The 24624-nt window shown below is 40.3% G+C and overlaps 1 protein-coding gene across 1 annotated transcript in view; it reads left to right on the top strand.

The window, feature by feature from the left end:
* Nucleotides 1-24624, top strand: part of GALC (galactosylceramidase) — an 84300-nt gene that overhangs the window by 4265 nt on the left and 55411 nt on the right. Inside the window, 6 exon segments of the mRNA XM_007954243.1 lie at nt 1587-1655; nt 1915-1978; nt 4967-5080; nt 7294-7433; nt 16110-16148; nt 16659-16789. Coding sequence (XP_007952434.1) covers nt 1587-1655; nt 1915-1978; nt 4967-5080; nt 7294-7433; nt 16110-16148; nt 16659-16789 — 557 coding nt within the window.

Genomic DNA, 24624 nt, shown 5'->3' with positions numbered 1-24624 from the left:
GCCCAACCTTCCTTCCGAGGAGTGGCTGGTGGGTTTGAACCGCCAGCCGTCTGGTTAGCAGGCAAGTGTCTTAGCCACTATGCTACCAGAGCTCCCATATTTCTGATATGTGCCTGTATATCTGGAATAGGAGTGAGGGAGCCCTGGTGGCATGATGGTTAAAGCACTGGGCTGCTAGCCAAAAGGTCAACAATTTGAACCCACCAGCTACTCTGGAGGAGAAAGATGTGGCAGTCTGCTTCTGTAAAGATTTTCAGCCTTGGAAACCCTATGGATCAGTTCTGCTCTGTTCTCTAGGGTCGCTATGAGTCGGAATTGACCGGGAGGCAGTGAGTTTGGTTTTGGGTAGAAATGCAAGTTCTTAGGTTGTCAAAGTAGGATAAACCAGTTCAAAGCCCTGATTATTGTGTGGTCATTCTTAATTCTTAATCCATTGATAAACCAAAAACAAAACTCACTGCCGTTGAGTCGATTCCGACTCATGGCAACCCCATTGGGTTTCCAAGGCAGTAAATCTTTAAAAAGTAAATTGTCTAGTCTTCCTTCCGCAGAGCAGCAGGTGGGTTTGAACTGCCAGCCTTCTGGTAACAGTCACGTGCCTTAGGCACTATGCCACCAGAGCTCCTTTGAAAGCACTTATGAATCTCTAAAAAAGGCGGAAGAAACTGTGCTTCCTTTCAGCATTCCTGCTTGTAATAGTTTCTTGCAACATGTTGAGAGTTCCTCCCTCCCATTCCTGTGCCAAATACTATTGTTGACAAATGGTGTTAAGATAGAAGGCCTAAGTTCCATTTCTTCTGCTAACTATTGTCTTAGTTAAGATCTCAATATAAGTTTGTGATCATGTAGAAGCATATCTTGGAGATATTGCAGGTTTGGTTCCAGATGCCTGCAACGATGTAGATATTGCAATAAAGTAAGTCATACAGATTTTTTGGTCTCCCAGTGCATCTAAAAGTTATGTTTGTAGTATACTAGCCACTCCATGGAAGGCAGATGGGGCAATCTACTTCCATAAAGACTTACACCTCAGAAACCCAACAAGGGTCACTATGAGTCAGAATGGACTCGGTGGCAGTGAGTTTGGTTTTTTGGTTTATAGTGTGTTGAGTATACATTATGAAGGAAGTTTGAAATATGATGAGAATGAGCAAAATGTGACACAGACACAGAAGAATGGTGCCGGATATACTTGCTTGATGCAGTGTTGCTACAAGCCTTCAATTTGTAAAAACTGCGGTATTTGTGAAGTGCAATAAAGTGAATCACGAAAAAATGAGGTGTGGGTATATTTGCCTGTGGTAACAAACTTACCTCCCAGCCAGCCCTCTGCCCTGCAGAAGAGAAACTAGCTTGTTGTTCAGAACCCCTCTTTTACTATTGGACAAACAGTAGCCCTGCCTGCCCAGTGATGGACAAAAGAAAGCCAGACAATCAAGCAATCTAGGAAGTAACTTCACAGCTCATCCTTTCCCAAGAGTTGGCTACGTGTGGGGATCAGGTGGTACGTGTGAGCGCTATGAAAAAGTGTTCATGACTGGACGTGTTTTATTCATACTCTTGAAATTTTATTTTATTTTTTTTAGGCAACCTCCCGACTTCTCGTAAATTACCAAGAGCCCTATCGTTCTCAAATATTGGATTATCTCTTTAAGGTAATAAGAGAAATAATCATTAAGTGGTAATTGTGATATCTTAGAAATTGAATGGAAAATTACATGAATAGAATCCATCAGCTTCACAATTCAAATTAAGAAAAAGGGCAAATTACTTTTGCAGTGAGTTACTATCTGCAGTTTCGGTTTGATTTTCTCATCTGCAAAACCAAAGGCAATGGTAATTTATAATTGTTTTTGAAGTCTATGTTCTTCACATGATGAAGCACAGTGTTAATACTGTTACTTCTTTCCCCAGCCTAACTTCGGTGCCTCTTTGCATATTCTAAAAGTTGAAATAGGTGGTGATGGGCAGACAACAGGTAGGAGTATTTTTGGGAAATGGGATGTTTTCCCTCCAACGTTTAATCTATATTTAACCATGTCAACTGTGATTATGAAATATAAATAATGAAAGTGGTGACTTTTGATATTGATTGTTGCATAGTAAATTGTTCTTTACTGTTCCTTTTTAAACTCTTATTTGAAAAATCTATATCAAAATATGAATTATCCATCAAAAACAGCATTTAGATTTTAGATTGCTTCTGTAGTTGAAGTAATCAGTAGTAAACAAGTCTGCAGCTTCTAAAAAGTATATACACCAGACAGAGCATACAGTTTGGAATCTTATAGAGAAGTTAAATATTTTAATTATGTATAAAATATATAAAGTGTTACCAATTTCAAATAAAAGATGTGGGAACAATATATGTAATGTATATTTCAATTATTTTTTTCTTTTAAGAGCAAAATTATTTTTAACCTCCAAATTGTTAATTTTCATTGCCACCATTTTGATTGGCTTCGTGTAGTACACTATCAGGTAAAGTTTATAAGCCTCTGGTGTTGAGTAAGAAGAAATAATTTAATTTTCTCAACAACTATATAGCTTATTATTTATAAGGAGCTCCGGTGGGTTAGCAGTTAAAACATTTGACTACGAACCAAAAGGTTGGTGGTTTGAACTCACTAGCCACTCCATGGGAGAAAAATGAATTGATCTGCTTCCATAAAGATTTATATTATAATCTTGGAAACCCTATGGGCAGTTCTACTTCACTGTATAGAGTCGCGATGAATTGGAATTGACTTGATGGCAGTGGGTTTGGTTATTTGGTATTAATTATAGGTCAGATTCTATTATTGTGAACTCTACAGAGTGTTGTCTCTAAACTTGTGTTGCTTTTACTACTTTGGAGGTAACTTTTTATTGAACAGGTATAATTGTGTAATTGTATTAGTGTTTAATCTGTGTCAAAAGAAAAAAGTGCTAAACGAACACAAAAAACAACAAAAACTCTTCACATAAAAATGTTCCCCAACCTATTTCAAAAGGTCATGTATTTTATTGTCATGATATGTTAGGCAGAATTGATGATGACTGGCCAGTTTCATTTGGTGAAACTAAGTCAGGTGTAGAGATACAGAAGCAGGGAGTCCTTGTAAATTCTGATGTTTATCTTTAAGAAGAAATGGGCAGGGACCCTTCTTCTTATGGGGCCCTATTTAACAAGAGTAGATGTTCCTGAAATGCGGTAATCCACAAGGACCTTCATGTCAATTACCCATCTTCACAAAATAATGAGGTTAGTACAGAACTTGGTTACAATGAGAATCTGCTCAGTCCTTTTTTCTGAAAAGCATTTTCTTGTAATAGCAAGGTATATTATAGGTTCAAGATGTAGGATATGAGAATTGGAGTCCAGTGATTAGGAAGCTGGAAGTTGAGATGATAAGAACTTAAAATTGGACAGGGGTATTTGAAAACTACAGAGAGACCAAAAGCCAGGAGAATGAAGCCCTAGGAATTTTCCATTACATAAGGTGATAAGGAGCTCTCTGGTGGCATAGTGCCTAAGGGATTTGAGTGCTAACCAGAAGGCTCATGGTTCAAACCCACCAACCACTCCTTGGAAGGACGACTGGGTAATCTCCTTCCATAGAGATGTTGTTGTTGTGTTTGCCACTGAGTTGGATCTGACTCATAGTGACCCCTCCTTGGGTTTCCAAGGCATAGTAGACATACAGCTTTGGAAACCCAAGGAGGAGTCGCTATGAGTCAGAACTGACTTGATGGCAGTTTGATTTTTTTGGTTTTAAGGTAACAGACGTAGAATCACCTTGCAAAAAGTATTTTTGCCCTTTGTTCTTGGCTCTTTTGAGCCATCCCAACACCTGATGTTAATGTATGAGGCCGACCAGACCAGGAAGGACTGGCCTGGGGACATGATGCTGGCTGAGCTTCACGGGGCACGATGAAATTATCATGGGCACATGACGAGGCCGATGAAAGCCCTCAGGGTCATCTGGAGCTTCCTGATTGGTGACCATGCAACCAGACAGGGAGAGGGTAGCACATCCCTCCGTGGGAATACACAAGCCTTGTACTGTGACTCCTCTCAGACCTCACCCTATAGGTCTCTTCATTTGTACCCTTTTTGGTTGTAATAAATGTGTATGGTATATTGTAGTTGGGTGCCACTGAGTTGATTTCAACACATAGTGATCCCATGTGACAAAGCAGAATTGCCCCCTGGGGTTTCCAGGCTGTAATCTTTATGAGAATATATCACCAGGTCTTTTTTCCTGCAGAGCAGCTGGTGGGTCCGAACCACCTACCTTTTAGGTTCACAGCTGAGCGGTTTACTGTTGTGCTATTAGGACTCCTTCAGTATGATATACTGCCTTTGAATTCTATGAATCCTTTCAGTGAATTAACAAACCAAAAAGGGCATTGAGAGCTACCAGGTCTGGCATCTGCCTATTTGGCAGTCAGAAAAAAGTGTTTTCCAGCGTGTGAAATCTGACCTAGCTCTGGGTAGCTAGGATCTGAGAAATGCTGTGTGGGCAGCTGGACTGAAGGACAGTTTCAGTCTAATGTGGGAGCTCTGACCCAGTTCTAGGTGGTTGGGGCTAGGGAGTGTGTTGGCAATGAGGGTGGAGAAGTGGGAAGGTGAGGACTGGGTTAGTGCTGATCCTTATCACACAGTTAGGAATGAAGGCGGGGTGGGTCCCTTGCTTAGTGCAGAAGTGATAAAACTTCCTTTAACACTGCTTGTAATAGAATGTTGTAGTTATTATTATTTGTGATGCTTAGAGTAATAAAAAATGATGAAATATTATGCTTGGATCATCCAACCTCCAGTTATGTAAGATTATTCTTATTTGCCCTGCATAGGACTGGAAATGGGGTGTTAATTCTGTGATGTGTGTGTGTGTGTGTGTGTGTGTGTGTATGTGGCGGAAGCTGGTGGCTGTTAATCACCATTAACAGCCTGTTTCCTTCCTGTTCTGCTCTCCCCGTTCAGATGGCACTGAGCCCTCCCACATGCACTATGCGCTAGATGAGAATTATTTCCGAGGATATGAATGGTGGTTAATGAAGGAAGCTAAGAAGAGAAACCCTAATATTACACTCGTGGGTAAGAAGTGAAGTTTGTGATGCTTCTGTAGTCTGTTTTACCTAAACTTTTAAATTCTGAATCATATTGGTAGAGTTCTGTTATTACTGGTGTATTAAGAAAGTTGTTATTCCTACTAGCAGCAAAGCATGTACCAGACAGGCATGACCCTTTCTTTGCCCTGGTGATCTCCTTCTGGAAGATTCCAGCCATTGATAACCCTGTGGAGCGCCGTTCTGCTCTGAAACACTTGCGGTTGCCATGAGTCAAGATAACTCCATGGCTACTGGTAAAAAATTCTGCGGAATTTGCCCTTGCTCTGCGTAGCAGAAAGAAGCGCTGCCTGCTCTCGTACCATCCCTGGGATTGGTTGTGCTTCAGTCCGCGTTGATCTGTAGGGTTTTCATTGGCTGGTATTGGGAAGCAGACCACCAGACCTTTCTTCCTGGTCTTCGTGTGGAAGCACTGCTGAAACCTGTTCAGCGTCACAGCAACATGCCAACCCCCACTGACAGATGAATGGTGGCTGCACGTGCGGTGCCGTGGCCAGGAGTCAAAGCTAGGTCTCCCCATGGAAGGCAAGCATTCTACCATTGCACGTAGTAGGAGACCCTGTTTCTAGAAGAAGTACACACACCATTTATTTCTTTATTGAGCCTCACTGCAATGTCAGTCACTATTTCAGGCTCTAGGGATATGGACAAACCAGCCCCAAATCCCAGCCCTCTGTGGCTGGTGGGTTCTAGTGGCAGGATCACTGGATGACTGCCCAAAGGGCCTGTTCTCGCAGTTCCTCTGTTGCGCTGTAGACAGAACCTGTGACGTGTTTCAGACATTCACAGTGATGGGATACTTCCATCATTTCAGACGAATTTTATTTTTTGAAAGAGACTTACATTCATACTAATTACATTCAGAGATTGAAAGATTTGATTTCAAGTTATTTTAAAATCATTGTTTACAATAAAAGGATAAGAATAATTTATTCTAAATTGAAAAAAAAAAAGAAGAGGAGTGAGTGTGTTCTTTCTAAATGGACTTTATAAGAAATTCCAGAAATGTTTTTTAAGCAGTAAAAAGTATCATTGAATTCAGCCTTCACCCTCCCACTAGGCTGCTTCCAAGGTCAGAGCTCATTTAAATGCAGAAAATCTGGAACACAGAACCATGTCCTCACAAAGATCTCCACTTGTCCGGCCTTCAGAACGTGTCTGGCGTCACATTGTTTAAAAATGCTGCTTTATTTCAATGTCTCATTTCTTCTGTTGCTACATTTAGACATTCCTTCTGAGTTCAGAGAAGGAAACATTCTATCATTTTGATTCTGATATTCAGTAGTGAACTACTTTGATAATATGTTGAAGAGTCATGGAAGTCAACTGTTGACTTTATGTTAATATAGTAGTAAGAGATTAGGATTTTAGAATTATAATTAGTGCTTCTTTTTCTTTCTGTTTTTTCAGAGCAGAGTTTGTTTTACATTCAACATTTTGTGTACATTTAGTTTCGCTCCCCATTTACCATCCCCAACCCTAACCCAGTCTCCTTCCCTCCCTACCCAGTAACTGCTCCCCCTTTTTAAACTTGAAAATAACAGACAGGGTTATTGGAAGAATGTGGGTTATTTGATCCATATGGTTTAATGAAGGTATGTTTTCCTGTTGAATCATTGGCATTTATATTTATACAAGGACAAACTAATTTTGTTAAATTTGATTACCTGATGAATATATTTTAAAAGTAATTTAATTACTGGGAATTCTTACAGAACATACGAGTATACACAGCAAAACATACCTGACTAATTAATATTTTAAGGAGCCTTAAACTGTGGAAGATAAGCAGTGGATGAGGGATTTGCATTATAACTACCTTACAGGAGTCATTCAGCATAAGCTTTCTAGAACTCTGATTTGACCTCCAAGAACAGAGATTAAATATTGAACATTCCCTTTAGAAGAAGGAGATGTTACATTAAATTATATAATACATTTGTTTCTATTGGTGTATCTTTGAGAGAGACTTGGGATTATGGGACTTGACTCTAGGGATTAATAAGAAATTAGAGTGTCCGTAGATTGGAAGGGGTTTTGAGGAATTGTGTGTGATGTATGAACTTTCTTTCAGTCAGAACAGTATTAGCATTTGCTTAGCTGAGCATTCTTTTGTTTTTGTTTTAAATGAGCTAGTTCTGTTAGCCTGTTCCGGCTTTGCCTCTTCCCTTCTCTCTGCAGGGCTGCCGTGGTCATTCCCTGGATGGCTGGGGAAAGGTTTCGACTGGCCTTACGTGAATGTTCAGCTGACTGCCTATTATGTCGTGGCCTGGATTGTGGGTGCCAAGCATTATCACAATTTGGACATTGATTATATTGGGGTTGGTAATATACTTAAATACAGTTAATTTTTGGAAACTCATATAGTTTTTTTTTTTTTTTAATTGTGATTTCGGTGAAAGTTTACAGAGTAAATTCACTTTTCATACAGCAGTTCACATACACTTTACTTTGTCTCTTGACATTGATTACAATTTACCCCAGTGCAACAGCTCCCCTCCCACTTCCTCCTGCTAGTTACCTTTTCCATGTGTCCATCCCTCCACACATTCCTGCCCCCTGAGCTATCTCCCTGTGCATAAACAGCCTTTTTTTCTCCCATGATTGTTCTCTCCAAGGAGTGTATCTACCTCGGGAAATGTTCAACTCATATGCCTGTCTTTTGTTTGGCTAGAAGCCAAACCTGAAGGGGCAGCTAGGGACCATAGTCTAAATGGTTCTACCAGGCTCTATCAGACCAGCAAACTTGGTCCCCTTTTTTTTTTTTTCCAAATGCTTTAGAGTATTGTTCCACATTTTTCTCCTACTCTATCCAGGATCTACATAGATACCCCTCCGAGTGGTTGTCAGTGGTAGCTAGGCACCATCTATTTCTTCTAGTCTCATAGTCATATAGGCTGCGGATTGCATGGTGTACCAGTTGCTAGGACTAATTGTTTTCATGAATCTTTGTTTTTCTTCATTTTTCTTTGCTCTGGATGAGGAGAGACCCATCATTGCATCTAGATGGCTGCTTGCAATCTTTTAGGATCCCAGTCGCTACTCACCAAGTAGGAGGTAGAACAATGTTTTGTGTAGTATGTTATGTCAATTGACCTTGATGACCTGCGACTATGGTCCCAAGCCCACAGGTTCAACTACTCACTCCTTCTGGGTATCTGGCTGTGCCCAAGAAGTGACTACAATCTTGTCTCTTGTCGGCTCTACTATACACCTGGGAATTCTTACAGAACATACAAATACGCTTGTAGAAACATTGTCTGCCAACCTGATGCAGTCTTGGGTACACTCCCCACTGCATAGACATACCTAATAGTTCAGCCTCTCCACCCATTTATCCTCCCATATAGCCATGTTTACCTTCACTGACAATGCAGTATAGTATGTGCAAAAGGGTTCATTTCTGTTTTCTGTGCCTACCATGTGCCTGTCTCTGTCTTCCTCTTCCTCAGTGCCACCATGCTGATCACTCACATTTGGTACATTGCCCTTCTCTTCACCCAAATCAATACTTGTCTCTGCCTGTTTAACAGTGTTTCCTTCTATGTATAAACCTTTCCTTGACTTTTTACAATAACAGACTAATACAGTATTTGTCCTTCTGTGCTTGACTTATTTCATTCAGCATAATGTCCTCCAAGTTCATCCATGTTATATGTTTTGCAGAGTCTACGTTATTCTTTCATTTATAGTTTTTAAGGTAATTAGATTCCATGGCACGTTGTTGACTAACCATTTTGTGTCAAAAGACTAATTTACTGGGGTCTAATAATTGGGAGCTCTGGTAGCATAGTGGCTAAGACACTTGCCTGTTAACCAGACGGCTGGCGGTTCAAACCCACCAGCCACTCCTCGGAAGGAAGGTTGGGCAATCCTACTTCCATAGTGATACTGCCTCGGAAACCCAAGGAGGGGTCGCTATGAGTCAGGTTTGACTCGATGGCAAAACAACAACAAACAACAATAATAACACAAATTATCACACGTGACCTTTTATTCATCCTCTTTGCCTATTCAGATTCTTTTCACTTTTGAAAACTGTACTAAGTGTACAATTTCTCTGAACTGTTTTTTCTTGTGTGTGTGTATATGTGTATGTGTTTGAACCACCTCAGCTCAAATCCTTTTGCAAAGCTTTTCCTAGTTTCTCTAGTTCTGACATTAATACTGTGTTTACTATAGAGTTTAAGTGTTCATTTTGTTTTGGTGTATGAGTCATCTATTGTTGTCCTAAACCAAGGGTTGACAGACATTTTCTTCAAAAGTCAGAAAGTAAATATTTTAGATCGTGTAGGTCAAGAGACGCTTATATAACCATTGACAAAGTAATCATTTAAAACTGTGAAAGCCATTTTAGCTGTCAATCTGTCAAAGTCCAGGTAGGCTACATTCGGCCTGCAGGTTGTAAGCTCTCTTCCCTATCTTAAACTGCCACTGACCACTTTTTAATAATTACAGAGTGTAAAACTCAATATCCTATCTCAGCAGCCTATTGCCAGGCTGGAAGCATGACATTATACCCTGTAGAGTCTTATACTAACAACACACATAAACCAAAGAAAAGGAAACCAAACCTACTGCCATCAGGTGGATTCTAACTCACAGCAACCCCCACTGGGTTTCCGAGACAGTAAATCTTTACAGATGTAGATTGCCCAGTCTTCTTTCCATGGAGTGGCTGATGGGTTTGAACCATCAACCTTTTGGTTAGTAGTCAGATGCCTTAGGCACTATGCTACAAGAGCTCCTTAATACGCATCCAAAAACCAAACCAAACTCACTGCCACAGAGTCGATTTCGACTCATAGTGACCTTTCCTCGGGTTTCCGAGGCGATATCTCTACAGAAGGAGCTCTGGTAGCGTGGTGCCTAAGGCACTTGACTGCTAACCAGAAGGCTGGCGGTTCAAACCCACCAGCTACTCCTTGGAAGGAAGGTGGGGCAATCTACTTCTGTAGTGATACTGCCCTGGAAGCCCAAGGAGGGGTCACTATGAGTCAAAATCAACTTGACGGCTGTGAGTTGGTTAGTTTTATTCTGGTAGCGTAGTGCCGAAGGCACTTGATTGCTAACCAGAAGGCTGGTGGTTCAAACCCACTAGCCACTCCTTGGAAGGCAGGTTGGGCAATCTACTTCCGTAGTGATACTGCCTTGAAACCCCAAGGAGGGTTCGCTGTGAGTTGGGTCTGACTCCATGGCACATACAGCAACAGCACAGAAGTAGATTGCCCAGTCTTTCTTCTGAGGCATGGCTGGTGGGTTTGAACTGCCAGCCTTCTAGTTAGCAGTCAAATGCCTTAACACACATCTCCCTACCGTGGAGTCAATCCCGACTCATAGTGACCCCTCCTTGGGTTTCCGAGGCGGTATCTCTACAGAGGAAGACTGCCCACTCTTCCTTCCGAGGAGTGGCTGGTGGGTGTGAACCTTCTGGTTAGCAGTCAAATGCCTTAGGCAATATGCCACCAGCACCCCCTTAACACACACACACGTGTTATTGTTACGTGCCACCGAGTCGTACCCGGCTCATAGCGACCCCTCCTTGAGTTTCTGAGGCAGTATCACTACAGAAGTAGATTGCTGCATCTTCCTTCCGAGGAGTGGCTGGTGGGTTTGAACCACCAGCCTTCTGGTTAGCAGTCAAGTGCCTTAGGCACTACACTGCCAGTGCTCCCCCCCACACACAGAGTTGGGTCTAAATAAAAATTTGCTTATTCATAGGCCAGTTGTTCAAAGTTTTCATTCAATAAGCAAACATTTATTGAGCTCCTACCGTGTTGCAAGCACTGTGATTGTGTTCTAGGGATAGCAGGATTAATAAGCTGTTGACAGATTTACCAAGGTTACTGGCACTGCCACAGACACATCGAGCTATAGGAAGCTGTAGATAAAATATGCTTGCTTTTTTAACCCTTTTCCAAATTATAATGGAAAGGTAGTTTGCATTTGAGAGCTTTCTTAAATGTTAGGGTATTTTTCACCCACAGTGAAGCTAAATGCAGATTTGGGTTTAGTAGCTTTTCATTATGGTAAAGTCACATTTAGAAAATGTTTCTGGCAAATAAGGGATGATTCACATCTCTTTAGGAGCTCTGGTGGTGTAGTGCCTGAGGCACTTGACTGCTAACCAGAAGGCTGCCGGTTCAAACCCACCAGCCACTCCTCAGAAGGAAGGTTGGGCAATCTACTTCCGTAGTGATACTACCTTGGAAACCCAAGGAGGGGTTGCTATGAGTCAGGTCCAACTCAATGGCAGTGAGTTTGGTTTTCTTTTCTTTTTTTTTTTCTTCACATGTCTTTTAGTCTCTTGATAATCGTAAGTTAAGGCAAGGAGCTTCTTCCCTCAGAAAGTCTCTCCTGTGTGAGTAAAGTAGAAAGAGCTTTTGAAGTTAACAGCATGTGACCTTAGACACATGTAACAATGTTACTAACATTGTTCTCAGCTGTGAAATGAAAGTTTTTGTGATTCTAAATCTGATTTGTTCCCTTTGTCTAGCCTGAGGGTTTGCTTTGTGATCCAGTACATCTTTGATTCTCTGTGTATGCTTACAAAGTTATTCCTGTACATTGTGCTTATTAATACTTGACTTTCAGATGTGCCTTTGGGATCTTGCATAGTTATTACAACAATCTATGTGTCTATTAGCTCTCCAGTGTTTAGTATGGTCCCCGGCACATGTTGTCATTATTGTTGTTAGGTGCCATTAAGTCTGTTCCCACTCCTAGCAACAGTGTGTGACATAATGAAACACTGCCTGATCCTGCACCATCCTTACAGTCATTGCTATGTTTGAACCCATTGTTGCAGCCACTGTGTCAGTCCATCTCATTGAGGGTCTTGCTCTTTTTTGCTGATGCTGTACCAACCATGGTGACCTTCTCCAAAGACCAGTCCACTTGATAACATGTCCAAACTATGAAAGATGAAGTCTTGGCATCCTTACTTCCAAGGAATGTCGAGGCTGTACTTCTTCCAAGACAGATTGGTGTGTTTTTCTGGCAGTCCATGATACATTCAGTATTCTTTGGAACACTGTGATGAAAGGGAGCTCTGGTGGTGTAGTGCCTAAGGCACTTGACTGCTAACCAGAAGGTTGGTGGTTCAAACCCACTAGCCACTCCTCGGAAGGAAGATTGGGTGATCTACTTCTGTAGTGGTACTGCCTCGGAAACCCAAGGAGGGGTCGCTATGAGTTGGCGATGACTCGACGGGACATAACAACAACAACAACTGTGATACAAATGCATCAAATCTTCGATCTTCTTTATTCATTGTCCAACTTTCTAATGCATGTGAGGTGACTGAAAATACGATGGTTTCACTTTTAGCAAGCAAGGTTGTATAATCTGCACATGGCAGGCTGCTAATGAGTTTTACTCTAGTCCTGATGCTGCATTCTCCTTATAGTTCAGCTTCTTGGATTATCTGCTCAGCAAACAGATTGAATAAGTGTGCTGAAAGGATAGAACCATGACACGTACCTTTCCTGATTTTAAACCTCTCAGTATTCCCTTGTTCTCTTTGAACGAGAGTACCTCTTGGTCCATATATCGGTTCTTCATGAGCACAATTAAGTGTTCTGGAATTCCCATTCTTTTTAGTGTTATCCATAATTTGTTATGATCCACACAACTGAATGCCCTGCATAGTCAGAAAAGCACAGGTGAACATCTTTCAGCTATTCTCTGCTTTCATCCAGATTCATCTTGACTCAGCAGTGATTTCTCTTGTTCCACATCCTCTTTTGAAGTTGGCTTGAATTTCTGACAGTTCCCTGTTGAGGCTGTAATTGTTCTTGAATTATCTTCAGCATAATTTTACTTGCATGTGATATTAATGATATTTTTTGATAATTTCCCCATTCATTTGAATCACTGTTTTTTGGAATTGGCACAGATACAGATCTGTTCTAGTCAGTTGGCCAGGTAGCTTTCTTTCCAAATTTCTTGGCATGAATGAGTGAGCCATTCCAGCGTTGCATCTAAGTTGGTGTTCTGGTTAGCTAGTGCCTCTCTGACAGGAAACATACCACAAAATGGGATGGCCTTAACAAACAGGAGTTTATTCTTACAATTTGGAGGCTTTAAGTCCAAGTTCAAAGTGCCAGGCTCTGGGGGCTGGGTAAAACCCTCAACCTTGGGGTCCAGCTCTGCCTCCTGCTCCCAGCCCACTGGAGCTAGAGGCGTTTCTTCACTCAGACAGCTGCTGGCTGCTGAGGCTAAGAAGCCCCAAGGTTGACAAGTAAAAAGGCACAGTCCTGATGTTACCAAACCACATGGCAGACCATTAACTTAAGTCCATTGTAAGTCCCAAGGTTGGCAGAGCATAGCAGGCTGTTGAACGACGACACGGCTACATGCAGGGTCCAAGCGTGCCAAAGGCTAGAGACCATTCTCAAAGCTTCTCCTTATATACAGAAAGCAGACCACATACCCAAGACAGCTACTCAGCTGCTCACAGTAGATTCCACTATGGAGTTGATTACCAGTCTCATCCTGGGGAATACTACATCCAGCTGCCCAGCCACTCAGCCAGGCCCAGCCAAGTTGACACACAAACATCACCATCACAGGTGGTATTCTGCCAATTTCTGGATCCTTGTTTTTTGCCCGGTACCTTCAGTGCATCTTGGGCTTGTTCCTTCATGATCATCATTCTTGATCATATGTTGCCTCTTCAAATAGCTAAGTGTTGACCAGTTCTTTTTGGTATAGGGACTTTGTATATTCTTTCCATCGTTTTATGCTTAATGCATTGTTCAGTACATTGCCCATAGAACCTTTGAAAGTTGCAACATGAGGCTTGAATGTTTTCTTCATTTTTTTCAGCTGGAGAACTAAGTATGTTCTTTTCTTATGGTTTTCTAACTCCAGGTGTTTGCACATTTTATTACAGTATTTTATTTTACTTTGTCTTCTCAAGCCACCCTTTGCAATCTCTCGTTCAGGTCTTTTACTTCATCATTTCTTCCATTAGTTTTAGCTACTCTCTATTCTCTAGAGCAAGTTTCAGAGTCTCTTCTGACACACATTTGGGGCTTTTCTTTCTTTCCTGCCTTTTTAACAACCTTTTACTTTGTTCGTATGTGATGTCCTCCCTCAACTCGTTTTCACTGTTTCAAATGTGTTCTTGACATGATCTCTAAATCCAGGTGGGATATACTCAAGGGCATACTTCAGCTCTTCCAGACTTGTTTTAATTTTCTTCAGCTTCAGGTTGAACTTACATATGAACAATTTATGGTTTGTTCTCCTGGCTTTGTTCTAATTGATGACATGGAGCTTCCCTGTTTTCTCTTTACACAGAGGTAGTTGGTTTGATTCCTGTGTATTCCATCTTGCAGAGTCCATGTGAATAGTCATCATTTATTTTGTTGAAAAAAGGTGTTTTCAATGAATAATTTGTTGATCTTGGAAAATTCAGTCATCTAATCTCCTGTGTCATTTCTGTCACCAAGGTGGTATTTTCTAACCTTTATTCCTTCTTTAGGATCTCTGGTGGCATCATGCCTAAGGCATTTGACTACTAACCAGAAGGCTGATGTTTCAAACCCACCAGTCACTCCTTGGAAGGAAGATGGGGCAATCTACTTCCGTAGTGATACCACCTTGGAAACCCAAGGAGGGGTTGCTATGAGTTGGATCCAACTTGATGGCAATGAGTTTTGTTTTGTTTTTTTATAGCTTCTTTGTTTCCATCTTTTGCACTGTAGTCACCAATAATTATCAATGTGTCTTTATTGCATGTTTGATCCATTTAAGACTTCAGAAGTTAGTGTTGTTGTTGTTGTTATGTGCCGTCGAGTCGGCCCCGATTCATAGCAACCCCTCCTTGGGTTTCTGAGGCAGTATCACTACAGAAGTAGGATTGCCCAACCTTCCTTCCGAGGAGTGGCTGGTGGGTTTGAACCGCCAGCCTTCTGGTTAGCAGTCAAGTGCTTTAGCCACTAGAAGTTAGTAAGAATATTCAATTTCTTCATTGTCGGCAGTAGGATTTGGTGTATAAATTTGAATAATAGTTGTATAAACTGGTCTTCCTTGTAGGTGTGTGGATATTATTCTATCACTGACAGTGTTTTATCTCAAGATAGATCTTGAAATACCATTTTTGATGATAAATGTGACATTGTTCTTTAATTTGTCATTCTTGGCATAGTAGATCATGTAATTGTTTGATTCAAAATGGCCAATACCAGTCCATTTCAGTGCACCAATGCCTAGAACATAGCTTTTAAAGTATTCCATTTTGTTTTTGACAACTTCCAATTTTTCTTGATTCATGCTTTGTACATTCCACATTCCAATTATTAATGGATGTTTTTTGTTGTTTCTTTTCATTTTGAGTCATGCCACATCAGCAAATGTAAATTCTGAAAGCTTTACTCCATCCATGTCATTAAAGTCAGCTCTGCTTTTTGGAGGCAGCTCTTCCCCAGTTGTATTTTGAGAGCTTTGCAACCTGAGGGGCTCATCTTCCAACACTGTATCATTCGGTGTTCTGCTTTCCAGAAGGTTTTTCTGCCTAATTTTTCCATAAATAGATTGCCAGGTCCTTTTGTCCATTGTCTTTACTTCTGGAAGCTCTGCTGAAACCTGTCCACCATGAGTCACCCTGCTGGTATTTGAAATACACGTAGCATGGCTTCCACGTGACAGCAATATGTAAACCACCACAGTACATCATGAGTGACACACATTACACCGGCAGTATTTGTTGAATGATTGAATGAATATTCCACTGTCTTGCAAATCTCCAGAATAAATTACTTTTTGAAAAATAATCACCAGTTATTTTATGATTTTTTAAAAAATATTTTAATTTACATAAGTTATTGTATTTTATAAATAGCTAGAAAGTCTATGATCGGTCATTTCATAAAGTAAGAAAAATTGCCTATCAGATAATATGAAAAGTGATGGGAGAAATGTTATCTATTGGTCTGCTTTCTGACACTTAACCATTTCAATTCAGATATATTTGACCTTTTCTTTCATAGATTTGGAATGAGAGAACATTTGACATCAGTTATATCAAGGTCTGTACAACTTTAAAATATTTTTATCTTTAAATTATTAATGAGTAATTCTTTTATAGAATTTAAGTTAGTTTTTGCTATTTACATTGTGTTTATGGTTTACTCTTGTTTTTAGTATATTTTTATGGTTTTTAAATTGTGTTTGGGGAATCCCAGTTAGGTTCAGAGGCGGGGGATGGAAATGGATGTATGAGTCTCAGGACCTTCACCGATTTCAACCAAAACAGCTTCTCTTTCATTTGACCTCCTCAGGAATTCCATCTAAAATATTGTTACTCCTTGGTTTTTTTTTTCCTCCCTTTGTACTTGCCCATGGAGCATGTAGTAGCTTACCTTAAAGAAAATGCTTTTTTTTTCCCCCCAGAGAAGACACATCTCTTTTGAGAAATAATACTGAAACTGTCATCCAGGTGCTGACTTTTGAAAATGCTTTAGCTCTCTTTGTCATAATTCAATAGTTATAAATGTATTTGTAACCTTTCCTGTGTATTCTGTTTGCCTTTCTGAAAGATACTAAGAAAAATGCTGAACCGTCAAGGTCTTGAGCGAGTGAAAATCATAGCAAGTGATAATCTCTGGGAACCCATTTCTGCTTCTATGCTACTTGACTCTGAACTCTTGAAGGTGGTTGATGTTATTGGGTAAGGAATGTTTTTCTTTGAAAACTAGCAATTTCTGGTTACTTGCTCTGTGTATCCAGTGTGCCTTTATTTTTGGCTTCTCTTCCACATTTGGTTATAGCTTTCTTATATTTACTCAACTATAGCATTTATAAAGGAGCTCTGGTGGCATAGTGCCTAAGGCATTTGGCTAGTAACCAGAAGGCTGGTGGTTCAAACCTACCAGCCACTCTATGGAAAGAAGACTGGGTAATCTACTTCTGTAAAGATTTACCACCTCGGAAACCCGAAGGGGGTCACTATGAGTCAGAATCGACTCGATGGCAGTGAGTTTGGTTTGGTTTCTAGCATTTATAGCTGAACGTTCATTCCTTTGTCTTTGAGATGTACGAATTTTGTGATCTTTTTGTGACAGTGAAATGCATTTACAAGTTTTAAAATCTTGTGTAAATGTTTGGAGGCTACTAAAAGAGGGCTTTGTTTAGATTAAGGGGAAGAATACTGTTTGATTTTAGATATTATAAAGACAGTGTCTTGAAATTAGTTCCTAAGTCTTAGGCTTCCTGTGGCTGGCAGTTCTCAGCATGAAGGCTTATGAAAATGGTATGGTATTACAAAGTTCAATAGTCCTTAAGACTACCCTCACTTAGGACATCAACTGTAAGTGTTGGTCCTTAAGACCACCATCAAGCTTTTTAATTTACTGGAATGACTAATTGAACTCACTGAAAGTTGTTGTACTCATAGTTGCAGTTGATTATAGTGAAAGACACAGATTAAGATCAGCCAAGGGAATAAGTATGTGGAGAAAGATCCTGGAGAGTTCCAGGCATGAAGCTTTTAGTTATCCTCTTCTAGTAGAGCTGTGCAAGCAGCAACTATTTCTCCTGGCAACAGTGTGTGACAACTCACTGGGAGTATTGCCAACCATAGAGGCTCACCTGAGCCTTGGTGTCCAGACTTATTATTAGGGATCAGTCATGTAAATAGGTTTGACTACCTGCATGGCTGATCTTAGCCTTCAGCTCACCCAGAGGCTGAGCTAATACCATGTGGTTGAGAGCCCCACCATAAATCACACTGATAGCATGACTGACTATCTGGCATGGACCAGGACCCCCATACCTAGATGTAAACAAAGATATTCCTATCAAGCAGCACATTGCAGTGTCATAGAGGTTATCTTCAGAAGCTGGGGAGTGTGGCCAGGGTTCTCTTTGGGCAAAGTTAATCTTTTGCCACATAGGTATGATCACTGACTATGACTCTTTTTGTGTCTTCTTAGTGGTATAGCTTTAACCCTACTCTTTATTCCAGTGCTGCCTTTCAGCCCTCTGGAACTTGACCTCATTGGGCTCCAACACTATTTTTTTAAAAATGAATTTGAAATTTATTCATCATAATTGGGTATAAACATTTGAAAGATAGAATATACATGTATGTGTGGAACTTATTCTTTATTCAGTTTGAGAACTCTGCTTGATCTACATATGCTTTTTAAAAACTTTTTGTTATGAAGAATTTTGAACATACACAAAAGTAAGCAGAACAGTATAATGAATATCCTTGTTCTTAGCACTGCCTTTATAATGACCATTCCATAGCCAGTTCTCCATCCATATGCATATCCACTCATGTCTCTTTCCTTTCCTTATTATTTTGAAACAAATCTCAGACATTTTATTGTTTTATGTATATAAATGTTACCATTTATCTTTAAAATGGAGTCTTTCTTCTTGCCATAGACAATACCATTATCACAGCTAAAAAATAGTAATAGTTTTTGCCATTATCAAATATCCATTATTATTGTTCTATAGCTTTATTTTTGAATCCAGATCTAACTAAGATCCATACATACGTTAATAGTTCCCTAACCTCACCTCACTGCCATCAAGTCAATTTAGACTCATAGTGACCCTATAGAACAGAGTAGACCTATCCCATAGGGCTTCTAACGCCATAAATCTTTGCAGTAACAGACTCCCTCATGTTTCTGCCATGGAGCAGCTGGTGGGTTTGAACTGCTGACCTTTTTTTGGTTAGCAGCTGTATTCCTTAACCACTGCACCATGAGAACTCCTTTATAGTTCTCTGAAGTCTCTTCAATCTTTAGGTTACTGCACCATTTTTTCTTTGGTTCTCACAGTTTATTTGTTGAAGAAACTGGTTTGTTTGCCTGAGAGGATTTCCCACAGTCTGAATTTTACTTATTTAATCCTTAAAGTTTAGTTTAACATGTTCATTTATTCTGTTTCTTATTGAAACCGGTTGGAAATTCACTCCCTGTTTTCTCTTCCTAAAACTAAATTTAGGTTTAATTTTTTTTTCAAGAAATCTAGAAATTTGTCATCTGTATTTAAACATTTCATAAAATTAAGATGAAGTTTTTGCCTACATTATTAAGATTTCCATTAATAGCTTAAATCTCGAGGGGACACGATTTTGAATCCATTTATTGTAGTTAGGTGCCATTGAGTCAGTTTGGCTCAGCGACCCTGCGTACAACAGAATGAAACACTGCTCCGTCCCGTGCCAGCCTTAGAATCGTTGTCGTGCTTGAGTCGGCTTTTGCAGCCACTGTGTCAGTCCATCGCATTGAAGATCTTCCCCTTTTTCACTGACCCTCTACTTTACTAAGCATGATGGTCTTCTCCAGGGACTGATCCTTCCCGACAATGTGGCCAAAGCATGAGAGAGACCATTCTTGCTTCCAAGGAGCATTCTGGCTGTACTTCTTCTAAGACAGATTTGTTCACTCTTCTGGCAGTCCATGCTATATTTCGTAAGCATTGATTTTTCTGTTGTCTTCCTTAATTCCCTGTCTAACTTTCATATGCATATGAGTCTATTGAAAAGGCTATGAGTTGGGTCAGGCTCACCTTAGTCTTCAAAATGACATCTTTGCTCTTTAACACTTTAAAGAGATCATTTGCAGCAGATTTGCCCAGTGCAGTACATCATTTGATTCTTCATTGCTTCTTCCATAGGTGTTGATTGTGGATCGAAGTAAAATCCTTGAAATCCTTGACAACTTCAGTCTTTTCTCTGTTTATCATGGTGTTGCTTATTGGTTCAGTTGTGAGGATTTTTGTTTTCTTTATGTTGAGATGTAATCCGTAGTGAAGGCTGTAGTCTCTGACCATCGGTCAGTACTTCAACTCTGCTCTGCTTTGTTAGGAAAAAAATAAATGAAAATATGGGTTTTATTGCATCTTTAAGAAAAATTAGATGCTTAATTCAGTTTATTAATATAGGTATTTAGTGCAATGTGGAGCTCTGGTGGCATAGTGCTTAAGGCATTTGACTGCGAACCAGAAGGTTGGCAGTTCAAACCCACCAGGCACTCTGTGGAAGGAAGACTGGGCAATCTACTTCCATAGAGAACCGCCTTGGAAACCCAAGGAGGGGTCACTATGAGTTGGAACTGACTCGACATCAGTGAGTTTGGTTTGGCTTTTGGTTTAGTGCAATGAATTTTCTTTCCTCTGAGCACTGCTTTAGTTTTATCTCAGAGTTTATGTTGTGTTTTGTTGTCATATCTTTTAAGTAACTTAACTGATTTGTTTTGTACTTCCCTTCTGACTTATAAGATTCTTTTCAATTTCCAAATGAGAGGACCTTTTTGATTTTTGATTATTAATATTTACTTTTATTACATTGTAGTCATTTCATGCTAAATGTATCATTTAATTTTTTTTAAATTTTATTGTGATGACTTATGTCAAGGTGTTTCCTCTATCAGAATATAGAATTGAGTGTATATGATTTACCTTATTGATTGCGTTGTTCAGATTTTTGTATTCTACTCATTTTGTAGGAGCTCTGGTAGTGTAGTGCCTAAGGCACTTGACTGCTAACCAGAAGGCCATTATCAGATATCCATTATTATTGTTTTATAGTTTTCTTTTTGAATCCAGATCTAACTGAGACCCATCAGCCACTCCTTGGTAGGAAGGTTGGTCAATCTACTTCTGTAGTGATACCACCTTGGAAACCCAAGGAGGGGTTGCTATGAGTTGGGTCTGACTCAGTGGCACATAACAACAACAACTTATTTTCTCCACTTGAACTTTCTAGGACTACCAAGAGTGTTGGTTTCCTCTTATTAGTGTATGTCTCAGGAGCCCTGTTTGCTAACCAAGAGGTCGGTGGTTTGAACCCACCAGTTGCTCCATGGGAAAGAGATGTGGCAGTCTGCTTCCATAAAGATTAGCCTGGAAAACCCTATGAGGGCAGTTCTGTTCTGTCCTGTTAGTCCCTGTGAGTTGGAATCAACTCAGTAGCAATGGGAGTGTGTTTCTGTTTCTCTTTTCAATCTGCTTTACGTAAGTTTTGTACATAGATGGTAACGATTGTTTTATCTTCATTGTGATTTCGATCACCATTAGAAAATGCCATCCTTTGTCACATTTAATGCTTCTTGTACTAAATTCTGCTGCACGTATGACGAAGACAGAGACTCCTGCTTCCTTTTTGTTTGTATTTGCTTGGCGTATCTGTGCCTATCTTTTTCTTTACATTTCAATGATCACTTGTGTTAGGTCTGTTGCTTGCATAATGCAAAGAGTTGGAGCTTCTCTTTTTAGCCAGTTTGAAAATCTTCATATTTTAATGAATGAAAAACCAAAAAACTAAACTCACTGCCTTTGAGTAGATTGCAACTCATAGTGACCCCTCTTTGGGTTTCTGAGGCAGTATTTCTACTGAAGTAGATTGCCCAGTCTTCCTTCCCAGGAGTAGCTGGTGGGTTTGAACTACCAGCCTTCTGGTTAGCAGTCAAATGCATTAGACACTTCACCACCAGAGCTCCTTTAATGAATGAGTTAAACTTATTTATATTTATTGGTTTAACTGATGTGTTGTTCTCTACTCTATCATATCATCTTTCATTATTTAAAGATTATGTATAAGGCATTGGTAGTACAGTGGTAGAATTCATTCCTTACATGTGGAAGACCCAGGTTCAATTCCTGGCCAATGCATTGGTGGATTGTGTGTTGCTATTCTGTTGAACAGGCTTCAGCAAAGCATCTAGACTAAGACAGACTAGGAACAAAGACCAGTAATCTATTTCTGAAAATCACCCATTGAAAACTCTATGGATTGCAATGGTCTGATCTGCAATTGATCATGGAGGTGATGTAGGACCGGACATCCTTTCAATCCATCCTTCATAATGTTTTGTAACCATCACCACTGTCTAGTTCCTTTTCACCATGCCAAGATGAAACCATGTACCTATTAAGCAGTCACTCTCCATTCCATCTTTCTCCCAGCCCCTGGCAACCTCTGATTTGCTTTTGTCTCTATACATTTGCCAAATCTGGCTATTTCTTTTAAATGTAATCATAGAATATGTGGCCTTTTGTGTTTGGCTTCTTTCCTTAGTATGATATTTTCAAGGTTTATTCATGTTGTAGCATGCATTAGTACTTCATTTCTTTTTATGGCTGATTAATCTTTCAGTGTGTGTATATAACACATTTTGTTTATCCGCTTATCTGTTTGTGGACCTTTTGGTTGTTTCCCTCTTTGGCTGTTGTGAATATCACTGCTATGGACGTTTGTGTGCAAGTTTTTGTTTCGAACTTCTTTTTCATTAGTTTGAGTGTGTACCCAGTTGTGGAATATCTGGCTCATATGGCAATTCTTTTCTTTTTTTCTTTTTGTGCTTTGGATTCAAATTTATAAACCAGATTTGTTTACATTCAACAGTTCATACACATTTGATCTCATGGCCCCAGTTACCATAAAAAACTCTCTTCCCCTCCCTTCCCTGTGACTACCCCCTCCTGTTCCCTTCTTAACTGTGTATTCCTATCTGTCTACCTTTCCCTCTATGTGAATGCTGCCCCTCTGATGTCTCATGGCTGATTAATCTAAGGGGTGCATCTCTGTAGGGTAGGTGTGTGTATCTTCCTGGGGTAGATGTTCTGCATGTAGGTCTTTCTACTGTTGGGCTGAGAGCCAATCCACAGAAGTGAGTCCATTACTAGGCCCAAAAGATAATGTGGGGCCAATCTCTATCCAACCAGTACTTTTGGTCATTCTTGTTGTTTTTGAATTTTGTTCCACATTTTTCCTCCCACTCTAACCAGGATCTCCAGTTTTGATCCCTTTCCGAGTGGTTGGCATTGGTAGCAAGGCACCATGTGGTTCTTCTGGTCTTGGGGTCGTGAAGGCTGAGGTCCTCATGGTCCATCACGTCTTTGGACTAATTGTCCCCAGATGATTTCGATTTTCTTTACACTTCTTTGGTCCTGATGAGAGGAGACCAATAGTTGCATCTTAGATGGCTGCTTAGAAGCTTTTAAGACCCCAGTCGCTACTTACCAATGTAGGATGTAGAACAAGATTTTTATGTACTATGTTGTGCCAATTGAACATGATGTCCCCAAAACTATGGTCCCGAGTCATATTGCAATTCTATGTTTAATTTATAAGGAACTGCCAAACTGTTTTCCAAAGTCCCACCAGCAATGTATCAGACTTTCAATTTCCAGGTGAGGAGAGGGAACCCAGGCACGCCCAAAACAGCAGGGAGGGAGAACAGGAGAGCGGAGATGAATAGGCCTGGGGACCGGGACCGATGGGAGTGAGCCGCAGGGATCCAGGTGAGGAGAGGAAACCCAGCCACGCTCAGAGCAGCAGGGTGGGAGAGCGGGAGAAAGGGGATTAAAAAGCCCAGGAACCCGGACAGAGGAGTCAGCTGCAGGGACTGATAGGAGTGGTGATAGGAGAGGTTTCCAACAGGGAGACAAACTTGTCTGTCAGTTTGTCCTACCGTGGTGACGTGTTGATGTGAGTTTTGAGGCTGAGCCACTGGTGTTTCAAACCCAGTGGGATGCACATGGTGCACAGGTATCAGCCCAGCTTACAGACTGAGACAAACTAGGAAGAAGGAAGAGGCCATCCACTTCTCAAAGAATTGGCCAGGGAAAACCTTATGAATAGCAGGGAAACACTGTCTGATACATTACCGCACAACTTTATGAATAGTCTGGTTAGGTTAGAAGGCTCTCAAAATAGGACTAGAAAAGAGCTGCATCATCAGCCTTACTCATATGGATAAGGTAAAGCTTTCAAGACCTCCATTTGCTGATGTGGCACCACTAAATTGAGGAGAAACAGCTGCAGACATCCATTAATCATCAGAACATGGAATGTACGTAGTATGAATCTAGGAAAATTGGAAGTTGTAAAAAATGAAATGGAATGCATAAAGATTGATATCTTGGCATTAGTGAGCTGAAATGGACTGGTTTTGGCCATTTTGAATCAGACAACCATATGATCTACTATGCCGGGATGACAGTTTGAAGAGGAATGACATGGCATTCATCATCACAAAGGAGGTTTCAGGATCTGTCCTGAAGTACAGTGCTGTCAGTGACTGGATAATATCCATACACCTACAAGGAAGACCCGTTAATATGACTGTTATTCAAATTTATGCCCCAACCACCAAAGCCAAAGATGAAGAAATTGAATAATTTTATCAGCTTCTGCAGTCTAAAATTGACCGAACATGCAATCAGGATGTGTTAATTATCACTGGTGACTGGAATGCAAAAGTTGGAGACGAAGAAGAATTACTGCTAGTTGGAAAATTTGGCCTTGGTGACAGAAATAATGCTGGAACTCTCATGGTAGAATTTGGCAAGACCAATGACTTACTCATTGCAAACACCTTTTTTCTTTTTTTCACATTTTTTTTTTTTAATTGGGATTTGGGTGAAAATTTACAGAGCAAATATTATTTCCTAGGATAATATCCATACGCCTACAAGGAAGACCCGTTAATATGACTGTTATTCAAATTTATGCCCCAACCACCAAAGCCACAGAGGAGG

Source organism: Orycteropus afer, unplaced genomic scaffold (assembly GCF_000298275.1).
Source record: "Orycteropus afer afer isolate SDZICR_OR568_19922 unplaced genomic scaffold, OryAfe1.0 scaffold00451, whole genome shotgun sequence".
NCBI classification, from domain to species: Eukaryota; Metazoa; Chordata; class Mammalia; order Tubulidentata; family Orycteropodidae; genus Orycteropus; species Orycteropus afer.
The sequence above is the reverse complement of the archived record's forward strand: the minus strand, read 5'-3'. Positions and strand labels throughout refer to the sequence as shown.